General features: G+C 52.0%; 1 protein-coding gene across 1 annotated transcript in view; it reads right to left on the bottom strand.

Moving 5' to 3' along the window:
• KCNIP3 (potassium voltage-gated channel interacting protein 3) overlaps positions 1-22613 on the bottom strand; it is a 64322-nt gene extending 41709 nt beyond the window's left edge. Inside the window, exons 1-2 of the mRNA XM_090281778.1 lie at positions 22515-22613; positions 4403-4568 (exon numbers count right to left, since the gene is read on the bottom strand). Coding sequence (XP_090137904.1) covers positions 4403-4568; positions 22515-22529 — 181 coding nt within the window. The 5' untranslated portion in view covers positions 22530-22613. The remainder of the gene's footprint in view (positions 1-4402; positions 4569-22514) is intronic.
• Between the last annotated feature and the right edge of the window lie 1698 nt (positions 22614-24311).

Raw genomic sequence — 24311 nt, 5'->3', positions numbered from 1 at the left:
TTGACTCTGACATCCTGAAGCTGCTAAATTGCTACCAGCTAGCCATTGCCTACCTGGTTTCTCAAATAGGAGGTATGTGCCTCTGCCTAAATTAGGTCATTGTTATTTGGGTTTCTTTTATATGCAAGTAAGTGTGGGTTTGATGAACTTTCTTAGGCACCACGTTAAGGTGCTCCAGGCCCGTTCCTGAGTGCCAGCAAAGGCCTGCTGCAGGTAAGGCTATGTACTAGCTGCTCTGCCCCTGGGACCTGATGACCAAGCCATTTCAAAGGCACACCCTGTACCTAAGGCTAGTTAGGATGCCCCATAGGGCCTTTGGTAGGCCTCAATACAACGGTCCATGGCTTCCTCAGGTTTTAAGCAAGGCCTGGCTTTCTTTGGCAAAAATCTGTTCTTCTGACATACAATTAGTGGCTCCTTGCTGGGTGCTCATGGAGAGGGGGTGCCTCACTGTGGGACACCAAGTAGCCCTGAGACCGGGGTGCCCACCAGAAACACACACCGACCTCTCCCTCAGAGCTAAAGGCACTGTCATCATGCAGTTGCTCTGTAGGGGCTTAGCATCAGTGCATCTAGAAGGCTCAGATGTATCTGTAGGGGCTCAGTCCCCTACCTCACCCCAGGATGACAGTCGCAAAGCCACCTTCCCCTCAACCCACACCTGAGGCCCCTGAGGAATCCCTGAGACTGTTTGAGGAGAAGTGCTTGTATGTCATTTACAGAAATGTTGGCACCAATTCTAAGTTGACAGGGCAGCCCACTCGGGGAGGGATGTGAAGAGACATCCTTGTGGGCAGGATGTTGAGCATGTCTGCTGGCCCAGGTGGCCTGGCAGGAGAGATGACCTGGGATATAGACTACATTGTCTTGGGCAATTGTCAGCCACTTGTTCAAGGGTCAGGGGAGTGGAGGAAACAAGGCGGAGGGGTGGCGACCAGGCAGTGTGAGGACGTCAGAGTCTTTTGTGATGCTCTCCAAAGGTCCCCGAGGCCTGAGGAGGCTCCGTGCCAGCTGGACAGGACAGCCTGTTCTGCACCGCAGCCAGCCTGGATTCCTGTCTGCAGCGGACTGAGGCTTCTTAGGTTCAGTAAAAGAAGTTCCCCGTGCTGCGCTATCTGGCCACAGCTGGTGTCCAGTGCGCAGCTGGCCAGCAGGTGGCAGGTCAGCTACACTGTATCCCTTCCCTCAGGATTAGATACTCATTCTGCACGTGGTCCTTCCTTCCTGCCCACCCTGCTTCTGCTAACACCACCAGCCATCAGTGTCCCACACATTACTGTTACTCACCAAGGGACTCATTTTACAACAAGGAAGTGTGGCCAAAGGCCAGTGCCTACAAGACTCCCTGGCCTCACCCTGTCCTGGGGCCCAGAAGCCTTACAGAGCAGTGGTAGAGCCTCCTGCCAGGTGGCCCTTCACCAGCACCAAGATTCAAGTGCTGCCCTGTCGGATGCTGGTACTGCTCCTCCTCCAGCCAGAAGAATGGGTCCTGGGACCAAGGAAGCGGTAGTGGTGGCCCTCACACCATGCCAGGCCACCCACTCACAGTACTTTTGCTTTTTGTTGCCAGTATTGTTGACTCCAGCCTAGAGGTTTTAGATCCCAAAGAAGAATGCTTCCCCAAAGGGCAGACACCTCTGGGTCACTGAGATGCACCCCCCCCATCCTCAGTGTTGTGGAGGGTCTCACTTATTGGCTGAAGTTGGGAGCTCCTCCTGGGTGGCGTGGGGACACTTTGTCTGTCCTGGGCATAATCACTTTAGAGGCCACTGCTGATCAGCTCCCAGCTCTGTGTTGGAACATTCACAGCCGAAGAGTGACACCAGGGCACAGTGGCAGCTGGTGGACCCTGCTCACATGACTGGCCCCTGAGTCCCACCCACTTTTGGCCAAGGTGGCCTGAGCTCAGTGACACAGTGTGGTTGCCTGGGCCTGGGCCCAGGTTTCTGCTCTGGCTGTCCCAGAAACCTGTCTCTCTGGTTCGCTTCTGTGAATGGAAAAACCCTTGACAACAAGGACACAGTGTCTCAGCATCCTGCCACTTTCCACACGCACCCACTGCCCGGGCCACCAGGCCGGGTGTGACGAAGCTGCACTGAATGGCACCCATTGTTTCCTGTGCCCAGAGCCCCAGGAAGCTCCTGGAGCAGCAAGGGCACCCCATCTGCTCACAGTTTAGCATTTCGGGTGCACACACAACCCTCTGTGTGACCAGCAGTGCTGTCTTTGTGGGACACGCACAGGATGTGTTGGCCGGAGGAGGCAAGTGGAGTCTCGGCTGCTCAGTCCAGAAGCATGGCTGCTGCCCACACAGACCCCAGAAGCTCCCTCTGGCCTTCAGCTCTCAAGAGACAAGACATAGGAGACACAGGTCAGGGTGGGCACCTTGCCCAGAGCATATGGCAGAAGCTCCAGGTCAGACCCCCGCTCTGCCCCTAACTCCATGCAACCTGCTGAGTCATGTGATCTCCCCGTGCGCCAATCAAATTTTTAGTAACACAGTGATCCACACTGCCTGCCTCACACAGAGAAACAGGACATCGTTTTCCTGTGCTTCACATAACCTCTGGGGGCCTGGTGTGCTCCCTGGTAAACACATCACCCAGGGACTGGGCCAGAGCCATTGATGGTGTCCTGGGCCTGCCCCCACCCTCCAGTCCCCTCAGCTGCATGACTGTGACAACTTGCTCAGCAGACACATCCAGATAACTCAGTAGAAGCTGAATGTGAAAGGTCCTGCCCTCTAGGAGCCCACCCTAAGCTGAAGGTGGGATGGGCGGGTCTGGTCCCCTTGGCCTACTCTCATTGTGACCTTGAACACGGCAAGCCTGCCCCAGCTTCCATGCTAAAAGCCCAGTGAAGGGGTGGCGCATCACACCAAGCCCCAGCCTGAAAGCTGGAAATTGGAGGCAGGACACCACAGAGAAAGGCTTGGGGTGGGGTGTGGCGCTGGATGGAGAGAATCAGGGAGGGAGAGGCAGAGAGAGACACTGAGGCCAGGCTGAGGGGCTGCGAGATCTCTGGGAGGAAAAGGAGGACCTTGCACTGCCACCTGGTAACCCTGGGCAGCTGGTGGGAAAATGAAGCTGTGTCAGCCAGAGAGCCAGGCTGGTCACGCGGGAGTGCCATGGCTCCCCGCTGCTCTCCACACTGACTGAACTGTTACAGAATGACCAGCATCATGTGGGAGCTTCCCAGTTAACTGTTTGCATACACTTGTAATGACTTCATGTTTCTGCCACCTGCAAAATCTATCCCCCCTTCCGAGAAGCTGGGGAGTGCTCATGGACCCCACACATGTTCACGTGCATTAGAGCTCCCGTGGGAGGCCACTGTAGGGAAGGCTGAGAATCAATGTCAGGCAAGGGTGACAGAGCAGCACAGACAGGCAGAGGCTCTGAGGGAAACAGGTGCGGCTGGAGTTGTGCTGGGAGCTCCCTGGAGCGGGTTCTCAGGTAAAGGACAGGGGCCTGGCTGGAAGCCCTCACACGCAGACTGGAGTTGGCTACCAGCCTGTGTGCCTGATCCCCTCCTCACTCCTACCCCATCATGCCTGGGGCACTGGGGACACGATTGTGCCATTCTTCAGCCAAGGGGACTGAGGCCCCCCGGAAATCACACAGATCATCTGAGGCAACCAAGACAGCTGTTAGCCATGTTGGCACCTTTTCCTTAAAGTCAGAGAGCAGAGTCTCATGCATGCCTGTTCATGTGTGTGCCTGTGTGTGGCATGGACATCTGCGTATGTGTGTGCCTGTGTGTACCCACACATGAATGGTAAACATGTGTGCACATGTGTGCACAGTGGGTGTGCACAGAGTGAGTGTGCGGTGTGTGCGTGTGTGAGTATGGAGGCTGCACACAGCAAACACCAAACATTGCCAACAGCCAGCCCAGGGCAGCCACTTCTATCTGAGCCTCACCAACACCCCGAATGCAGGCTGAGTAAAGAGACAGCACCAGCTCTGTGTGCACTAGGCAGGGCCTCCCCTTCCCAGGCCTCTGCACACACTGTTGCCCATCATTAAATGTGCCCTGCAGGTGGGCCACCAGTCCCTTTTACAGAGGACTTGGGAAGGATGAGTTCCAGCCCCAAGTTACCTTGCAGGTGAGGTAGGCGAGTGAGCCCGGCCTGTCAGCCTCTGAAGCTGGTCTCCACCCTCCCAGCTACCCAACTGGACTTCCAGCCTGGTCCCTCCCAGTCCTGTCTCCACCCTTCATGGGCCCTTCCTTGAGCTCAGTGCCCTGCATAGATGAAGGAAGACGAGTATGAATGAATGAAAGCACTTCTCCCAATGAAGGCAGAGGTGGTCTGGCCTGGGTTGGGGCCCCAGGGTGGTCTATGAGCACCCAGATAGGACAGAGCTCAGAACAGGTTGCCCAGACCTTCCCCAGCCCTTACCTGAGCCCCGCGGAGCAGCGCTGGACAGGATCCACTTGACCAGACAGCACCGCATCAGGGCCTGGCGGGTGAGCCTGGGCCTCTGCCACTCGACACCCTGCTTTTTCTTTAGTGGACTGCGCCCGGGGTCCCCCAGGAGGCTGCCATCTGACACCTTCATCACCTCCTGCAGCAGGAATAGGCAGATTGGCCCTGAGCCCTTGCTCACCAAGGGGACCTCCAGATACCCCCAGGCTCCCCAGCCTCCTGGATAAGGCCATGCTTAACTCCACCCAGGGTCTTGCCTTCCAGGGGTGCATGCTAGGAGCCCTAGTCCCAGCTGGAGACTTCCAGGGCCCTATTCCCCCTTGCATTGGCCATCTCCTGCCCAGCGTTGCACCAGCCTGACTCTCTGCAAGAGCCCTCAGTGTGCATAGCAAGGGCATCTCACAGGCACAGACTGCGTCCACTAGAAAAGCAGCCCAGGTGCCCAAGACAGGAGTGGGTAAACTGATGACCAAGGCCACCCTGCACCTCCCACACATATCCTCACCCAGCCGCACCGACCTGGCCTGTGAACACACCATTCTTTCCCTCATGTCAGTGCCTTTCACCGGGCTGTGGAAAGCCTTCCTTTCACAGCCAGCAAGCCACAGGTCACCCCTCCATGAAGTTTCCCCAGCTTCTTGGCTGAGGGGATTGGGTCTGGCCTTGTGTCCACAGTCCCACAATGGCAGGGACTGTGCAGTGGAACTCCTGGTCAAGGGCAGGGCCCATGGGCTCCCCACTCTGCACTCTGGTCTGGCACACGATGGGGCCCTGGAAGGAGGGAGGAGAGGTCCAGACTTGCTCATCAAACTCCCACAGTGGCACAGGCCTTGTTGTCAGAACTAGATGGTCCCTTAGAGATCACAATCCCTCCCTTGGCTGAAGCCCAGAGAGGGCAGTGGATCTGCACAGGGTCACACAGCAAAACTGGGCTTCCTCACTTCCCTCCTGCACCCCTTGTCTTCTTCTGCCTGAGGTGAGGTGGTGCTACATGAGAGACCCCCCGCCTCACCAGAGGGGCACACGGATGAAACCCACTGCCCTGGGTTGCCCAATAATCTGAATGACCAGCTCAAACAACAAAACTGGAAAAATCTGGGAGAGGCCACAGTTGGTTATTCACAGATGCTGGACCTGAGCTCTGGCAGTATGGATGGGAAAGGACAACCTGGGCAGAGGCCCCAGCACAGTGAGATTTGTTTTTCTGCAACAATATTTTGAGCCCCCACCCCACCCCCATCCTGGCTCCCTAAGCACCCACCATCCTTAATGTCCACACTGGCAGCAGGTGGCCCCTTAAGGGCAAGGCTCAGGGAGGATCATGGCTATGGTAGCACCTTGGGGAATCTTCCCAGTCTTGTTTGTGGCCTTGTGCCCTGCTCTCCTGCTGGGGACAGCTATGCCATAGGTATGAGCTGGCCAACCAGGTCACTGCTATAGGCAGCCCCTTGACTTATTCCATTGGTGATGTGGCCTAAATACCCATCGTGAGAGGCAGCAGCACACCTGTGTGGGGGTTTGGTGGCCAGGATGATGGCCAATGGGCTGGCTGGCAATGTCCTTTTAGGGTCAATATGCTATGTTTTGTGGGTCCAAAGAAATAACAGAGAGCTGTGCAATTAGGCGGCTTCTGCAGAGGCAGAGCCCTAGACATAGCCCCTGCCTCAGTTTCTCAGGGGCAAGGAGCAAAGAGTGTCCAGGCTGACCTTAACCTTTTGAGTGCCAACATTGCTGTGAGCGACGCTGACAAATTTTCCCAAAAGTGCCATCGTTGCTCCCAGAGACTTTTTTCGATGGCTATAAATGTAAATAATGAAATAATTTGTATTTTATGTTTTGTTCTCCGTTTTTATACCTCAGGTTATATATTGATATAATTTTTTCTCATGTTGATCCAAATTTCGAATTACACATGGCACTCAAAGGGTTAACCAGAAAGAAATGAGAAACACAGCAGGGTCACTCCTAGCCTCTCCAGGGAGGAGAGACAGCCAGGCAAACAGGCCAGAGCAATGAGTAGGCAGCTGGACAGCCAGACTCAGCCGTGGTCACCCCACAGAAGGGGCCTGTGAACACTTCTGCTGCTGCTGGGTAACACTGGCCCTGCTCCTGGTGCTGCCATCCCAGGGGCCCTGGGCCTGGGATCATGGCCCTGCTGTCCCTGGATCCTGGAGGCTGCCACTGTGGCCATCTCAGTTGGGTGACTAGCTTCAGGTTTAGGTTCAAGCCCTGACTGGTGTGGCTCATCCTGCAAACCAAAACATCACTGGTTTGAGTCCCAGTCAGGCACAAGCCTGGGTTGTGGGCCAGGTCCCCAGGTGGGGGTGTGTGAGAGGCAACTGATTGATGTTTCTCTCACACATTAACGTTTCTCTCCCCCTCTTTCTCTTTCCCTTTCCCCTCTCTCTAAAAATAAATAAATAAAATCTTAAAGAAAAAAATAGAGTAGAGGAGACCAGTGTCCTAGCCCAGTCCCTGGCTGCAAGGGGAACAGGGAAAGCAAATGTCTGGCCTGTTAGACTCTCTCATCATACCCTCAATGGGGGCTTTCCTAAACATGGGGAATAAGAAACCCCCACAAACCTCTCCTAAATTGTGGAATTTGTGAATGCCTGAATGGGTGAGGGGAAGCTGGTCTGTTCATCCTGAAGGATCACATTAGGTGGGAGAACCCCAATGAGACCCAAATGCATTTATGAGGGGGAATTGGGCCTCCTAATCAGGTTTTGGTTAAGTGGCCAGCTACACGGGGCAATTCCCAAACCTCTAATCCTGGCTTTTGGAGCATTCCCAAGGCTGGCGCCGGCTGCCAGATCCCCTTCTCATAGTCAACACCCCCTTCCCCAAGCCACCCCCCATCACACACTTTCCTTGGTAACACCCTCACGTTCCTCCCCTCTTCCAAGGCTCACCCTGGCAGGGAAGCAGGGGAAGTGGTGCCCAGAGCTGCAGGAATCTCGCCATACTGAGGGCGCAGAAAGACGCAGGGGTTGACAGGGTCCCAGGATGCCAGGGGTGCTGAGGGGGTCCCTACACACAAAACACACACTCCCATAAGCACACATGCACACACACGTACACATGGGTCCTGTCTGGTTGTCAGAGAGGTGCCTTCTCCATTATTAATGATCTTATTCAGGAGAGAAATGGCTTCAATGAATAAAGTATGTATTTTGGTCCCCGGGGGTGGGGGTAGGAGGAGACAGGCAGCTGGTGCTTCATTATGACATGAATCCTTTGCTGTGGGCAAGCACTTACATTAGAGGGTAATGTCAGAAGGGGTCTCAGGAAGTTGGGCGGGACCCGTCTATCTCAGGATAATGCTGGCACTGGCTGACAGGGGTGTCCTGGTGGTGCCTGCAGCTACTATGGGGATTCTGTTCTGCGGCCCAGGCCTGAGCTGATGGGAGAGACCCAGCCAGGGGTCCTGGGTTCTATCCTCCAAGAAAGTCTGGAGGAGGGCCCCAGGGTAGGGCCAAATGTTCCCTTCTTGCATATTATTCTGGGTCTCAGTGTCATCTCATTGTCATGACAACCCTAGAGGTGGGCAACACCACCCCCACTTCAAAAATGAGGAAATAGTCCCAGTGAAGACTCATTTCAGGGCCACACTGTGCTCATGGTGTCCTGCTTCTACAGGCTGGGTGGTCTTGAGCAGGGGTTGCACTGCTTGGCTCTCCTGGGGCTGGGCTGCTGGAGAAGGCTCAGAAGTTGAGGAGGGGTTTCCTAGCCCCCTAACCATGACGGAGTCCCTGTTTAGAAATGCTCTGCTGTGCTCCTGGGCTAAGGAGCCCGTGTGTGTTACCCCTGGTGCAGAGTCCAGGGAGGGGGATGGCAGGGGTCCTGAGCTGGGTTCTCCACCTGACCAAGGGCCAGGACCCCTGGGAACTACCCTCTATGAAGTGGGTGGGGGATCCTTACAGTGAGGAATGAGGACCCCGTGGTGGCTGAAGGAGGGCAGGGGCACACAACTATCAGGAGGGGTTGAGTCCTGTGGACAGATCCCATCAGACCTTGGGGGAGGACAGCAGGGGGAGGAGTGACAGCGTCTCATCCTCATGAATATTTGACATGTGTCTGTCTGGGAGAGGGTCTGACTGGGCTGTCAGGGACTGTAAATAGCCACTCCAGCTCCCTTCTCCAGACTGGGAGGCTCTGGGGCACCAAAGGGAGGGGCCCCTGAGAGATGACACATCACCTCCTCACCCCATGGGCCCTCTGTGCTGGGAGATAACAGAATCTAGGACAGCTGGGTCAGTGAGGACACCCCAACACAAATCAAATCCCCTCTCACCCCTGCTTAGAACCCCCACGCCCTGGTTCAGTCTGCAAACCCCACTCCAGTCAAGGCCTGCCTGACCCTGGACAGCCTCATCTCATCTGCCTGCCACCACCTCACTCTTCATGCCACATGCCTAACACAGCCTGCTGTCCTCCACCTGCACACTCCCTGCTCCACCTGCATACTTCTCCCTCCACCTGCATACTTCTCCCTCCACCTGCACATTCCCCCTCCACCTGTACACTCCCCCTCCACCTGCATACTTCTTCCTCCACCTGCACACTCCCCCTCCACCTGCATACTTCTCCCTCCACCTGCACACTCCCCCTCCACCTGCACACTTTCCCCTACACCTGCATGCTACCCCCTCCACCTGCACACTCCTCCCTCCACCTGAACATTTCCCCCTACACCTGTATACTCCCCCTTCCACCTGCCTACTTCCCCCTCCACCTGCACAATTTCCCCTCCACCTGCACACTTCCACCCTCCATCAGCACACTTCTCCCCCTGGACTCTCAAGGCTGACCTCTTCTCCCTTTCAGGCCTCCTTTAGGTCGGGCCCTGGGACCCCCACCTCCAGGTTGCCATCCTTCATGCAGGCTCCATTTCAGTACTTGCTGTGCCTCACAGCATGTATGGCTTTTGAATTTATCTTGTGTATTAGTTTTTCTGGTAAGTTTTCTGTTTTTCTTTTCCCCCTGCTCATGTCAGGTCTGAGGGCTGACCCTGCCTGCTGTGTGAATTGCTCTTGCCCATCAAGTACCCAGCACCCAGGAGGTACTCACTTCCAAAACCCAACTGTGAAAGAACAGAGTATCAGGTAGATGACCACAGACACATGCACAGACAATTCCCTGAGGACATGCAGGAAGTCAAGAAGCACATGAAAAGATGTTCAACACCATCAGCCACTGGGGACATGCAAATGAAAACTATTATGAGATGTCACTCATATCTATTGGAATGGCTAAAATAAAAAATAGTGACAGTACCAAATGCTGGCAATGATACGAGGAAAAAACCTCACTCTGGCATTGCTGATAGGAATGTAAAGTGCTTTGGCCATTCTGGCCACAGTTGGTGGCTTCTTACAAAAACAAAATGCAACTGCCATTTAAGCCAATAATTGCCCCCTTCAGCATTTATCCCAATAAACAAAAGCCTGTACATGAATGTTTACAGTAGCTTTACTTATAATAGCCCCAAACTGGAAACATCCGAGATGTCCTTTTTTGGGTGACTGGTTAAACAAACTAGTACATCTACACCATGGAATACTATGCAGTGATCAACAGGAACACACTATTGATACGCACAATAACCTGGATGAGTCTCCAAGAAATTATCCCGAATGAAGGGAGCCAGTCTCAAAAGGTCATATACTGTACAATTCTACTTACACATTATTTGTATAACATTTCAAAATGACAGAATTTTAGAAATGGAGCAGATTGGTGGGTCAGGGGCTCATAATGGGGGTAGACATGAAGGAGGGAGGTGTGGCCAAAGAAGGACAACACAAGAGATTCCTGAGAAGGACCCACGCTGGGTGAGTCTGTGCTGGTGGAAACACAAAGCTATATATATATATATATGAGGGGGGGGACACAAAAATTTACTTCTAAAAAATTGTGTATTTACTTTTCAGTCACTCTCAAAGTACTCTCCATTTGATGCAATACACCTATCGAGACTTTCCCCACTGCTCAAAACAGTTTTCAACTTGTCGATTTTGATGCCTTTTAGTGCTGCTGCTGTTTTTTTGTCTCACCTCTTTCACATCAGTAAAATGTTTCCCTTTGAGGACTTTTTTTCATTTAGGAAAATATAAAAAAATCACTCAGGATGAGACTCGGTGAATAGAGAGGGTGGGGCATGAGGGTCATGCTGTTTTTGGTCAAAAACTGCTGAATACTCAGTATGATATGGGCAGATACGCTGTAAATCACTGATCATTAAATTCTTTGGAAGAGTCTTCAAAAAAATTCACTGAAGCCAAGCACAACAACAACAATGCCAGCTGGCACACTGATGCAGATGGGCTCCTAGAACCCTCACCTGGTGGGGTAAGCCTGTACTACAAGGGGCTCGCCCTTCAGAAGATTATTTGGTTTTTGGGCTCCCCCTTGTACATAAAACTGCACAACACTAATCACGCACACATAAATGAACACATGTAAAACTAGGGAGGTCAGAATGAGATTGGTGGACTGCATCACTGTTAACATCCCACTGTGATCTTGTACTACAGAACAAGGGGAGCTGGGGAAAGAGTATGCAGAATCTGTCTGTATTCTTTCTTACAACTGCATGTAGATCTATAGTTATCTCAATACAATTTCAGTTCAGGAGTACTCTCTTATCCACACAAAAAAAAGGTATTAAAAATACGAACACACACAAAGCCCTCAATAAGTAGTCATTAATGACTGGGTTCAAGTCCCATGATACTCTCCATAATTCACCTCCTCCCACTCCTGCATTATAACAGGGGACAGAGCTGTCCATCTTCCATGGGCCTCAGGGGTTTGCCAGGGTTGGGTGACAGAGACCAATGAAGCCAGAAGATCTGGACCCTCAGGTCATACTGAGTCCCCAGAGGCACATCTGGCAGTGGAGGCGCTCTTGTACTGGTCCCAGAAGTGTCTCTAGGCTGGGCCTGGGGACCTGGAGCCTCCCCTGTGGCCTACAAGGTTCTCTCAGGGAAGAGGCTGCAAATGGGCAAGGCCATTCCCTGACACCCCAGAGCTGAGAGATTTGCAGCTTCTGCCTGGTCAAGCAGGCCAGGGGCAGATCTCAGTGTCCTTTCAAGTCCCCTGCCTGTGAGGAGCAGGGGAGGAACAGAAAGGATGCCACATGGCAACACACCTACTATGTGCCAGGCACCAAGTTAGATGTTGGGCAAGGCTGCCTTATTTCATGCTTACATCAACCCTTTGAGGTCATTTAGACCCTCCTCCAAATCACCCAACTGAAGCTCAATCTCTACTAGGTCCTTTCTCACACACTCTTACCAAGCTCCTCCAGTCCCTGTGCTGTGTGTTCTCACTCACTCAAGGACAGTGAGGAGTCAGCCCAACTTGTTCCATTTCAGGTGTGCCCTGGTAGGCTGGGTTGGAGGTCAATGGCTCCAGGAAGTAGTGTTGCACCATTGGGCACCTGGGAGCTGCCTCTGTCTGGCACAGGAGATGACAGCACCCCTCTAACTCCTGATGACCCACACTCTTTTACAAAGACAGGGTGGTCTTAGTAGGCAACATATGGGGCAGGTTACAATGAGCGTTTTCTTTTGGTGGCATTGCTATGGATACCTTTGAAGAAGGTAGGTAGGAAGGTAGGAAGAGTGAAGGAATAAAATGGAGTCACTATAGTCAAGCTGCTAAATTACTAAAATCAAGTAGACTGAGGCATGAGGAAACAATTTTACTCTTGTTATAAGTAACCTGGGAACTTGAATTTTTGAACTCTCTAGTTATGGCTGGAGATAGATATAGATATAGATACAGATATAGATATAGAAATAGATATATGGTTATATGTAAGATTTATATATATACAGATAACCCTCTGATCATCTACTGAAAGACTTAGAAAAGAATGTTCACATATTCAGACAGCCTGACATCATCCTGACCACCAGCCATCTGAAAGGTTATTTCCTGGACCAATCCAGAAGCTAAGAATGCAGGACTAATTCTTCTGAAGAATGTTGTTTTTTCATTAAGACTTCTTAGCTTTTCTTTCTTCTTCTTAACATTCTGGGCAATGCCTAGTTGTGTTTCTGGTTTGTAAACCGGAAGACCATTGAATAAATTGTTATCATTTATTTCTAGCCTAGAAAGCCTCCTTATTCACTTATGCTTGGTCAACACCTACTTGAGCAACTGCTAGCAGCACTCCATTTATAATAATGATTTAAAGGTTCACTTTTAGATACCTTTGTTAAAGTTTACATGTAAGTTAACTTACAGAAACAAAACAAAACAAAAAACCAGCACAGATAAGGCAGACAAGGCAAAATTCGTGAAGGCAGACGACAAGCAGGAAAGTTGGAGGCTGAGATGCCCATCAACTTGACCTGACTCTGGGTTATATGGTGGCCATTTGCCACATGTGGTGACTGGGCACTTGAAGTGTGGCTAGTCCAGCTTGAGATGTGCTGTCAGTGTACACATACACTGTGATTCAAATCCTCACTCACTAGAATGTAAAATGGCTCATAGCAATTTTTATGTGGATTGCTCATTGGGATGATAATATTAACACTTACATTGGGGAAATAAATGACACAAATGACTTCATCTCAAGATCATGAAGTTCAGGAGACCAAGGAGACTGCGCCACTGAATCCCACACGTCTCCTACCACAGAAGTTCACAACACGAATACAGGAAGTCAAAGCAGATCAATATAAGAAGGAGAAACCAACAAAAAGAGTCACAAAAATGGGGGGACAAAGAAACAACCCCCCCATCAAAAGGAAAGGAGGAATCCCCAGAAAGTGTGCTAAATGATATAGAGGTAAGCAAACTATCAGTTATGAAATTCAAAATATGGATTATAGGGAAGCTCAATGAGTTCAGCGAGCTCAACGAAAACTACTAAGAACTCCAGCAAAGCTACAAGGAACTCACTAAGAACTACATCAGCATTAAAAATGACATAGAAATTATCAATAAGAGCCAGGAGGAAATGAAGAATACAATTTCTGAGTTGAAGAACACAGTAGAAGGAATCAAAAGCAGGCTAGAGGAAGCAGAAGACTGGATCAGCAAGCTGGAGGACAATGTAGAAAAAAATTCCCAGACAATGCAACAAAATGAAAAAAGACTGAAAAAGAATGAAGAGGTTTTAAGAGAGCTGCAGGACAACATGAAACACAATAATATCCATATCATAGGAATACCAGAAGGAGAACAAGAGGAGCAAGGGATAGAAAACCTGTCTGGAAAACATAATGACAGAAAACTTCCTTAACCTGATGAGAGAAAAAGTCACACAAGTCCAGGAAGCACAGAGGGTCCCAATGAAGATGAACCCAAACAGGCCCACTCCAAGACACATCATAATTAAAATGGAAAAACTCAAAGGCAAAGAGAGAATCTTAAAGGCAGCAAGACAGAAACAACTAATAACATACAAGGGAGCTCCAATAAGACTATGATCATATTTCTCAATACAAACACCACAAGCCAGAAAGGAATGGCAAAAATATTCCAAGCAATGAAAAGAGAAGGTCTACAACCAAGACTACTCTACCCAGCAAGACTCTCATTCAAAATGGAAGGTGAAATAAGGAGTTTCCCCAGACCAAAGAAGGCTAAAAGTATACATCTCCACCAAGAGAGGCTAAAGGGTCTGCTTTAAGAAGATGAGAAACAGACTTCCAGCCAAGAAGGATGCCTAGATAGACACAGTGCATCTCCCTCCACAACTAAAAAAGAATACAAATACAAAGCTAGAGACAACCAGAAGTTCCAGAAAACTGAGCTGCATGGAAGTCCAACAAACAAAGATATAAAGAAGAAATACTCATTCAGATATGTAGGAGAGGCAGAGCTGGGGCAGAGAGTACTCAATGTGGTAGTGGCAGCCGCAGAAGCAGGAACAGGCTGGTGGAAAGCACAGTCAAGCATTTTCAAAAGGCGAGAGGAACACCTGGGGAGCACTCCTAGCACCAGACCAGACCACACACTCACGGTTTTAGCACCAGGAAAAATAAAGCCTCATTGCTTCTGACTGTGAAAACCAGGGGGGGGTTGGGGTGGAGGCAGAAACTGCCAGTCTCTCAGCAGAATTCACTTGTTTAAAGGGCCCCATGGTCCTAGAACATCCACAGACCCACCCACTCTGGGAGTGAGGGCCAGGGCAACAGCTAGAGAGGTGCCAGGAAGATACAAATAAATGGAAGCATATACCATGTTGATGGATGGAAAGAATCAACATTAAAATTTCCATACCACCCAAAACAGTTTATAGATTCAACCCAATCCCTTTTAAAAAACCAATGACTTATTTTACAGACCTAGAAAAAATACTTCAAAAATTTATATGGAACCAGAAAAGACCCTGAATAGCCACAGCAATCTAAAGGAAGAACAACACAGTAGGAGGAATCACAATACCTGACATCAAACTATACTACAAGGCCACTGTAATCAAAACAGTCTGGTACTGGCATAAGAACAGACATATAGAACAATGGAACAGAATAGAGAGCCCAGAAATAAACCCAGGTCTATATGGTCAACTAATATTCAAGAAAGTGGGAAGGAACATAAAATGGAGTCAGAAGAGCCTCGTCAACAAATGGTGCTGGGAGAACTGGACAGGGACGTGCAAAACAATGAAACTAGACCACCAGCTTACACCACACGCCAGAATAAACTCAAGATGGATCAAAAACTTAAATGTAAGCCATGACACCATAAAAGTCCTAGAGGAAAACATAGGCAGGAAAACATATCCCATGTAGCAATATTTTTACTGATATATCTCTGAAGGCAAGAGAAATAAAGGAAAGGATAAACAAATGGGACTACATCAAACTAAAGCGTTTCTGCTCAGCAAAAGAAAACATCAGCAAGATGAAAAGGAAACCAACAATATGGGGAAACATATTTGCCAATGATACCTCAGACAAGGGATTGATCTCCAAAATATATAAAGAACTTATAAGACTCAGCACCAAGAAGATAGACAATCCAATTAAAAAAATGGGCAAAGGACCTGAGCAGACACTTCTCCAAAGAAGACATACAGAGGGTCCAAAGGTATATGAAACAATGCTCAACATCATTAGCCATCAGGGAGATGCAAATTAAAACCCCAATAAGATACCCCTCACACCAGTCAGAATGGCCATCATTAACAAATCAACAAACAAGTGTTGGCAAAGATGTGGAGAAAAGGGAACCCTACTGCACGGTTGGTAGAAATGCAGACTGGTGAAGCCACTATGGAAAACAGTATGGAATTTCCTCAAAAAACTAAAAATTGAACTGCCTTTTGACCCAGCAATTCCACTGCTAGGATTATACACAAAGGATCCTGAAACACCAATTCAGGAGAATCTATGCACCCCTATGTTCATAGCAGCGCTAGTTACAATAGCCAAGTGCTGAAAACAGCCTAAGTGCCTATCAGTGGATGAGTGGCTCAAAAACCTGTAGTACATTTACACAATGGAATACTATGCAGCAGAAAGAAAGAAGGAACTCCTGCCATTTGCGACAACATGGATGGAACTGGAGAGAATTATGCTTAGCGAAATAAGCCTGGCAGCAAAAGAAAAATACCATATGATGTCACCTAACACAGGAACCTAACGAACAAAACAAATGAGCAAAATAGAATCGGAGACAAGGACACAAGGAACAGACTGACAGTGACCAGAGGGAAGTGGGGAGGGGGAGAAGGGGGAAAAGAAGGGGAAGGGTCTAGTCAAGGAACTAATGTAAATGGCCCATGGACATGGACAACAGGGTGGGGACTGACTGTGGGAGAGGGGGAAAGTGGGCGGGGCAGGGGAGAGCAGTGGGGGAAAGATGGGACAACTGTAATAGAACAATATAAAAATGGAAATAAATATTTACATTGGGTTAATTAAAATATATCATTAAAAATAATTTCACCTTAAAAGAAAATTCTTTTATGTACCTACCTGAACGCTTTAAATAGTACCTGTGGCATGCACTGTGTTTCTATTGGCCAGCACAGTCCTAGATGGCTTTCAGAGCTGCCACTCAGATGGTCTGGGACACCACCTCCTGCTGGGGCTCACCCTGCCCTCACTCAAGTCCCAGCTGGGATCAGGCAGAGTTGTTTCAGAAAGGTGACCTGCTGGAGTATGAAGGAGGGTTGGAGGACAGTGAGGCAAGAGGCCAACCTGGGAGCTACTCAAGTCCAGGGAGGAAGGGGGCCTGAGTGGGAAGGGTGTTGGGGATTCTTGTGTGACAGATATTTAGAATATACTGTAGATGGAGGGGCTGAGGTGACTCCTCAGTAAATGAAACTTGTCACCATGGATATGTAAGAGGGAAAATCCCTCATGCCATCCAGCTCCCCCAGCATGTGGTACAGACTCCCCACCAGGAGCACCATTATCTGGAAGTCTTCACCACACCAGAGAGAGGCCAGATCATCCTAGACAAAGCACGAATCTGGACCCAGACATCTTACCCCATGGCTCCCCAGCCCCCACAGGCCCCTGGAAAGGTCAGTTGCCCATAGGTCACAGCTTCATCCTGTGGGGCCCATCTGGACCTGCCATTAGGGAGGAACTGAGGCAAGACCTTTGAGCAGCTAGTTCAGTCTATGGTTCTTGTCAGCTGTGCTCTGAGAACCCCCAGAGAGCAGCCCAGAGCAGGCTTGGCAGAGGCCACCTGTAGGCACACGGCTGCTGTTGGGATGGAGTGTGCAGCTGGAGGCCATGGAAGGTCCTGGTCCACCCGAGTTATGATATCCAGGCTCCTTTCCCAGAGGTAATGTCATGTGAGTGAGGAAACACATATGTGAAAGGCATAGCTAACTTCTCCCAAATGTCCACAGACATGTATGGATGCCAAGCAGTGTGGACAGTTTCAGAAGGGGCACCAGGTGCTGGTTCAGAAGACGCACTTAGCAGGGAACGGGAGTGGATTTCAGGCAGGTTAATGTTGCTTCAAGCAGCTGAGTGTAGTAGAAAGAGGTCTTGTTCAGCTCGACTGGGACTTGAACTCTGGGCCCTCGCATCCTGGCTGGGTGACTCTAGACTAAGTACCTGGCCACTCTGATCCTCAACTTCCTCACCTGTAAATGGGGATGATAATGTGCCCTCACAGGACTGTGGGAAAGGTTAACTGATGTGACATACACAAAGCCCCCAGCAAGAGTATCATCACTATCCTTCATCCTTCTGATGCTGGGTGCGGGCCTGGCCACCCAGTTCCAGGGGCACAGCCACAACCATGGCCTGTGATGTCCGGCAGGGAGATCCAGCCTGTTCTGCTCAATTGGCTGCACATTAGAATCACCTGGGGCTCCCTACTCCCTGTCTGAGGGCTGCATTGTTTAATTCAGTGGGGCCTGCATCATTCTATTTGTAATATTATATAAAGCCCCCCAGTCCACTTGAAAGTGCAGCTCAGGTTGAGAGAGCTTGTTCCTCCAGACAGTAAAAGCTGGACCTGATCTTTGAGAGGGAGAGGGCTCCAGGCCTCCAGGCTCAACCTCAGTCCTCTCAGGAGAACAGCCTCGGGGCCAGAGCCTGGGCCCGCTGGGGACATGCAGGCCTGCTCTGGTGGAGGGCTGCCTGGCCTCCATCCATGGGGATGCTGCAGCACAGACTGGCTCACTGAGCACCAACTTGTCGCCTTCTCTATTTCCAGCCCTTGGGACAGATGGCAGGAAGTGGCGGTGGGCGTTGTGTCATGAGGCGCCAAGCATTTGGAATGGAGAGGCGTCTGGGATCCTCAATTCTCCATCCACCCCTAGACAGAGACAGATGTGGGCCAGCAGCTTGCCTGGTGAGGGGGGAGCTGGGTTTTCTATGAGTCCATGCAGACACTCTAATATATACATGCTTGAGTGAACACACATGCACACACACACACACACACACACACACGCACACGCCTGGGCGCCACCCCTCTCCGAGCTCTGGAACAGGAAGGGAGAACTGGCCTCTGATGACTGCCACCTTGGCCAGGACATAGGTCCTCTCGCTCTCTGCCACCTTGCTGCCTAGACCATGAGGGTGTCTCACTAGCCCAGGGGTCCGCTTGAGCTGCTCACTGACAACCACTATTTTCAGAGCCTCTCCCAGCTCCACTGAGTCATCAGAAAACAGCAGTATTGACACTTCCCTGCATTAGGGAGCTCTCACCATGTTCCCAGGGCCACACTAAGAGGACTGTCTAGGAGATCAATGATATTTCCCCAGGAAAATGAGGAGACTTTGGCACAGAGGAGCTGCCTAACTTGTCCGAGGATAGAGCCAGCTCGTGTAGGGCATGGCACTGAGGCCAGACCCACTGATGCAGAGTCAGGTTAACAGCCCACAGGGTGCAGCTACGTTACCTCTCTAGGCCCCAGGTTTTCTGGCTGGAGCCCTATTGAAGGGCCCCAGCTGGTAGGGATGGAGCACCGTGACAGACCAGGGTATGTATGTTGTGCATGTGGGACAGGGATCTATGTCATGGCACTTTTGGTGGTGATCCTGACCTTGACATCCAGCCTCCACTGGTCAGCACATGACCCTGACCTCATGTAGGAGCTGAGCAAAGGCTATGAGTGTATCTGGTTCCAGATGGGGAGACTGAGGCCCAACCTCCCAGACTCAACAGGGAAGAGTTGGGGCTAGAACTGGCTCTCTGAGGTCACTGCCTAGATTGCCTATCTTGAGAGAGAATCTTAAAACAGGGCCAGGACAGACTGGGCATGGGCATGGCACCAGCAGCAGGAGAACACAGGTTTTCCTCTTGCATACCCTGGAGGTGTCCATGTGTAGGGGGTGGGGACGGGTAGGGGCAGCAGGCAGCACTGGAAAGGAGGCTGGTGAGAATCAGCAGCTGCTGTGCCCAGCTGAGCGGGTGGGCACAGGCCAGCCTGATGGGGCAGGGCTAGGTAGACACCTGAGGAAGCAGGTCCAAGGTGGGGGTTGCTGTGCCAGCTGGCAGGTGGAACAGGCCTCCTCTTGGCTGTCCTGTCTCCCCTCAACTCAGCCCCCACCCATCCTGCTCTGACACCAGCCAGGCCCCTGGATTCTCTCCCTGTCACAGGGCTGCTTTGTGGTTCTAGGATGTGGGCTGATCACAGCTGACAGATGCACCTGTTAAAAGGGAACATCAGTCAACTGGGGATGGGGCACTGGAAGGGGGGACTGGGGGTACAGCACAGTGACTCACTTTGCACTGCACCCTCTTCCTTTCTCTCAGTCTCCTTCCTGCCCCTGGTCTGGAACCAGTGAAGGAAGACCTGCCAAGCTCCCTTTCCTCTTCTTCCTTTGCCTCGGAAGTCAAGGCTGCCCTTGTCCCTCACAGTGGCCACATTCAGGGCTCTGCAGCTGCTCCTGGACCTCACCAGGGCTGCCTCAGCGGGGGGAGGGGGCACCGGGTGGAGCAGATGGCCCCAAGCCAGACCAAGTCTGCAAAGCAGCCCCCACTCTTTCAGAAAGTTCCAATAAGAAAAGGGATCCTGAATTCAAACCCTGGGGGTCCTCTCCTTTGCAGCTCTGGACCTACAGCCCAGAAAGGGCTCAAAGTTGAATGGCTGATCCAGGGCACATGGCTGGGTGTGGTGTCTCTGCTTGTGTGCAGTCACTGAAGAGTCTAGAGGACTCGAAGGCCACAAACCCATAGAGCCGCCCCCAGCTGGGACAGGGTCCCTTCTGAGCCACTTGGTTCCAGGCATGCACCTCTCCCCTGCAGTCTTCTCCCATGACACCCTAGGGAAGTGAGCTTTGCAGTAAGACAGAGCAGGTTTCAAATCCCAGCTACAACACTGTGTCACTTGTAATCTAAGGCAAGCCTCAGGTTCCTCATCTGTGAAGTGGGTACCATGCCAAGAGCTATCTCATGGGCCACATGTGGGTCCAGGGAGATGATGCAGGTACAGGGTCAGCCCTGACCTCCCAGGCTCCATCTGGAGAACAGTCAGAGCCATTTCTGGCAGCTGACTCATGCCCCATCTCCAGCAGAGCTGACTGAGAAAGCAAATTAGGGCTCCGTTCCTGAAAGTTCCCTGTAGGAAGGCTGGCAGCCTGTCAAGTAGCAGTCCCAGGGCACACGCCGGGCTGTGAGGATGTCACTCCCTGGAACCTCAGACAGCAGGCATGCCCACTCCAGCAGAGCCCACAGCTCTGTTCTGCTCATGGAGTTCAAGTCTAGGTGTGTGGACGGGCTGCTCCCTCCTCTGAGCCTTGGTGCTTGCAGAGGACAGTGACCATGCTTGCCCTCTTGGGCTGTTGTAAGGACCCAAGAATGACTGGAGGGCATGTGCAGGAGGCTGAGGACTGGGCACATTATTGGAGGCAGCACTGACCATGACAGTGACAGGCAGCTGCAGGCAGATGAGTCCAGCCAACTCCCAGCCTGTGCTCTGACTTGCAGTCCCTGCTGCCCCTAGCGAGGAAGGTGATTTTCAGAACCAGTCCCCCTGCTGACCTTAGTGAGCAGCTGAAAGGCAGCTTCCCTGAGGACCACTGTCCCTACCTGGCCCAGCACCAGCAGCTGTGGGACCTGCTTGTCACAGGAAGACAACTGGCAGGTGCAAGGCCCAGCAAGATCCAGTAGGAGCAGGAGCCAGTTGGGGTGGAGGCAGACAGCAATATGGGGCCACAATGGCTAAGGGAAGGGGCCAGGTGTAGCTGCAGGACTCGAGCTACTCACTTCACCCGTCTGGCAGGGACAGAGACCACCAGACTCCCAGGACGAGCTCTTGGCAGTTAGGGCCAGCAAAGGAAAGGCAAGAGGACTGTCCTCTGCCTGGTGGACAGAGCAGGCTGCACGCGGCCTGACAGTCCAGACACCCTGCCTCTGGGGCATGCAAGTTGTGCTGCCCCGAGCGCGGGGGCAGTTGCTGACTGTGCTCAGGCAGTGCGAGCTCACAGTGACACCTGTGGATGCACACGGACTGTGCTGGCAGAGCATGCGTGTGCCCTGGGCATGGAGTGTGTAAGCCTGAGACAAGGCACTGAGTTCCTCTCCTTCTGCCCTGCCCACCTGGAGGTGCTGGAAGCAAAAGCACCTTTTCAACTTACCCTGTAGCCGTGCTTGAAGAGTTTCTTGTTGTCACCTCCACTAATTTCCTCGGCACCTCTGGGAGGTGGTCTAGGCGGGCAGAGGCGACCTGAGCTCTGGGCAGTGTAACTTGACACCAGCCACAAGCCCACTGTGGAGTTGGGGGAGACTGTGAGATGCCGGCCTGGCATCCATTCTCCCTTACTCATGAGACCCTTATTGTATTGAGATTTTTGCCCTTCTTCTTCCCTTCTGCAGGTGCTGGCTGGAGCTCCAGCAGCCATGTCGGACCTTAAGGTAACCTCCAGAATGGAAGCCAGGGAGCCAGGCGGAGCCTGAGTCCCTGCTGACCACGGGCCTCCATGCCAGCCCCCTGTTGCCTGTCTCTGGACTTCTGCTTGAGAGAGAAATGCAACCAGCCTTGTTCCAACCATTGTTACTTGGGACGTTCTGCTGCAAACAGCCAGACTTAATCTCAGTGCTTCTTCCTCCCAAAGAGAGGCTGCCCCAAACATATGAGGAGCTTGAAAGGCCTCAGGACACATTCTTGAGTGTTAACTCTTTTCTGGGGGTCAGCTTATTTTCCTTTCCCTCGTTCTTCTTCATTTAATTATTCTTCATCCTTCCCACTACCCTGCCACCATTTCTTGAACTCTAGCCCAGGCATTTCCTTGCATTTTCTCTCTCCAAACTCCCTACGGCATGTATGCTTGCTAGGGGTCTCATGGCCCTTTAAGAAGAAGGTATTCATTAATTTCTTGAATAATTAAAAGGTGAATTCATTGACCAGCTCCCAAGCATAAAACACCCCCTCCTGGCACTCAGCTGTCCCCTAGCTCTAAGAGCTACAGAGCCTAGGCTCAGGGTCAGCTGCCCTAGCACCTGCCCAGGGACTTCACAGAGCAGGACCAGCCACATGGCTGACCTGAGTTCCTCCTCTGTCCAGCTTCTGTCCCACAGACACCTGAAGCCTCTCCCATCCAAGGGGGGCTCCAAGAGTCTAGCCTCCCAGCCAGGACACCCCAACACTTACTTTCCCCAAAGCAATCCTACAGGGGACAAGCCCCCAGCCTTCACCTACCTTGGCCCGCTGCATCCTGGGTGCTGAAGGAAACAGCTGCCAGCCTCTCCTCCTCAGAGCCCAGGAGAGCAGGACTGCTGGGCAGGGCTGGCAGCTGCCTCATGCTGCTTGGACTGGCGGCTGTTTGCCCACCCCTCCCTGCCTGCCTGCTTCTACCGGCTCCACCCCTTCTGCATGCTCCCTCCCTCTCTCTCCCCACCCCGCCCCCTGGCCCCCAGCCATCACTGTCCCACTCTCTCTATAAATGGATAATCTGGCTCTCAGGTCTCCCTTCAGCCCCTGTCACCAGGTGTTCTCTCTGTGCCACAGCCATTCTGTCCCTTTCTCTGACACACACATTCTCTGCTCCCCCACATTGGTTTTGGGGAGGGTGGGATACGATGGGGGCGCAGAGAGCCCAGGCTGGGGGGAGAGGAGCTCTGGCTTGAGGTCCTGCCCCAAGTAAGGGGACAGTCCACCTCTCCCTGCTGGCCCCTCCTCATGAACACCCTGTGGAGGGACCTGGAGAGGACCTCAGGTCATGCATTGCATTCGAGACACTGGTGCCCCTTCAGCCGGTCCTCTCCCATGGGGACATATTTCTTGAGCGTTGGGTCCAAAATGACCTCACGAAAGGAAGCTCACCACCTGGAGCTGGTGACAGCTACCAGGGCCACATCATGTGGGTCACACACAGGGTTTCTCCCACCTCTTTCACCCGCCACCCCTTAATTACCTCTTTTTTACCTGTGAGTTCTGCCATGTGAGAACCCTATTCAGGGTCTGTCATCTGTCCCTGCCTGGGTCCCAGGTTGGAACCCATCAGGGTGGCTGAGGGAGCTCGTCAGCTTCACTGGGTGGGGGTAGATGAAAGGGGTCAGGGTCCCTGGGCACCTTTGGGAGGGGGGCAGACTCTGGCGCATTTGCTCAGGTGCTTGAAACCTCCACCAAGTTTCCTTTTTTCTTTTTACCCTAGTGTGGTGTGCCTGAGACAGTGGTTCCCATGGAAACAGAGCCCTGTGACACCCTCCTCTGCAGCAGGCACAAGGCCCTCACACGCTCTTCTTTCTTTTAGCCAGACAGTTTGCTCCAACTCTCAGATCCACAGGGAAAAAGAGTGGCCTGGAGCTGCTGACCCACTGAGTCAGGAGGACGTCTCCCAGAGTGGGAGGCAGCCCAGGTGTGTGGCCGGGCTGGACTTCCAGGACAGGCTGGGACCTGGGAGGGGGTGCAGGGAGCTCCTCCTGCAGCTGTTGGCCAGTGGCTGAGCTCCCTGGGAGCCCAGAGCTTTTCACTGAGTGGCCTCTGGCTCCAGGTAAGATCCCACAAGAGACTCACTGAGCACTTTGAGTCTTCACAGGACAAATGCCTCCCACCCTAGGCCTTCATGCCTTTGGGCCTTGGTAACCTCCCGCAGCATCTGCCACCCGAGGGGTACCCCTCATAAAACACAGACTTCAGGTATGTGTGGCCTGCCATGCCCTGTGCCCGCCCCTTGCCCCCTTCCTCCCCAGCACCCCAGGAACGGCCAGAGGTGTTCCTCTGCTGGGTGAGGGAAATGGAGGTGGAGTCGGCCCCTGGAGGCCCCAACACATGTGATGGACAGACTTTCCCCAAGAGAATCTCGGAATTTCCAAAGAATCTTTGGCAGTGTATCAGACCCCAAAAAGGTTAAGGATAAAAGGCTGTAGGAGGACCTCCCTTGGTCAGCACGAACACTTCACCCTGACACGTTTCAGCTGTGTTTTTTTTCACCCTGCGGTGAGGGGCAAGGACGGGGGAGCTGGAAACAGAGAAAGTTAGGGGTTGTTTCAGAAG

Source organism: Furipterus horrens, unplaced genomic scaffold (genome assembly GCF_987537825.1).
Source record: "Furipterus horrens unplaced genomic scaffold, mFurHor1.1.pri manual_scaffold_6, whole genome shotgun sequence".
NCBI lineage: Eukaryota > Metazoa > Chordata > Mammalia > Chiroptera > Furipteridae > Furipterus > Furipterus horrens.
This window is presented reverse-complemented; position numbering and strand designations above follow the sequence as displayed.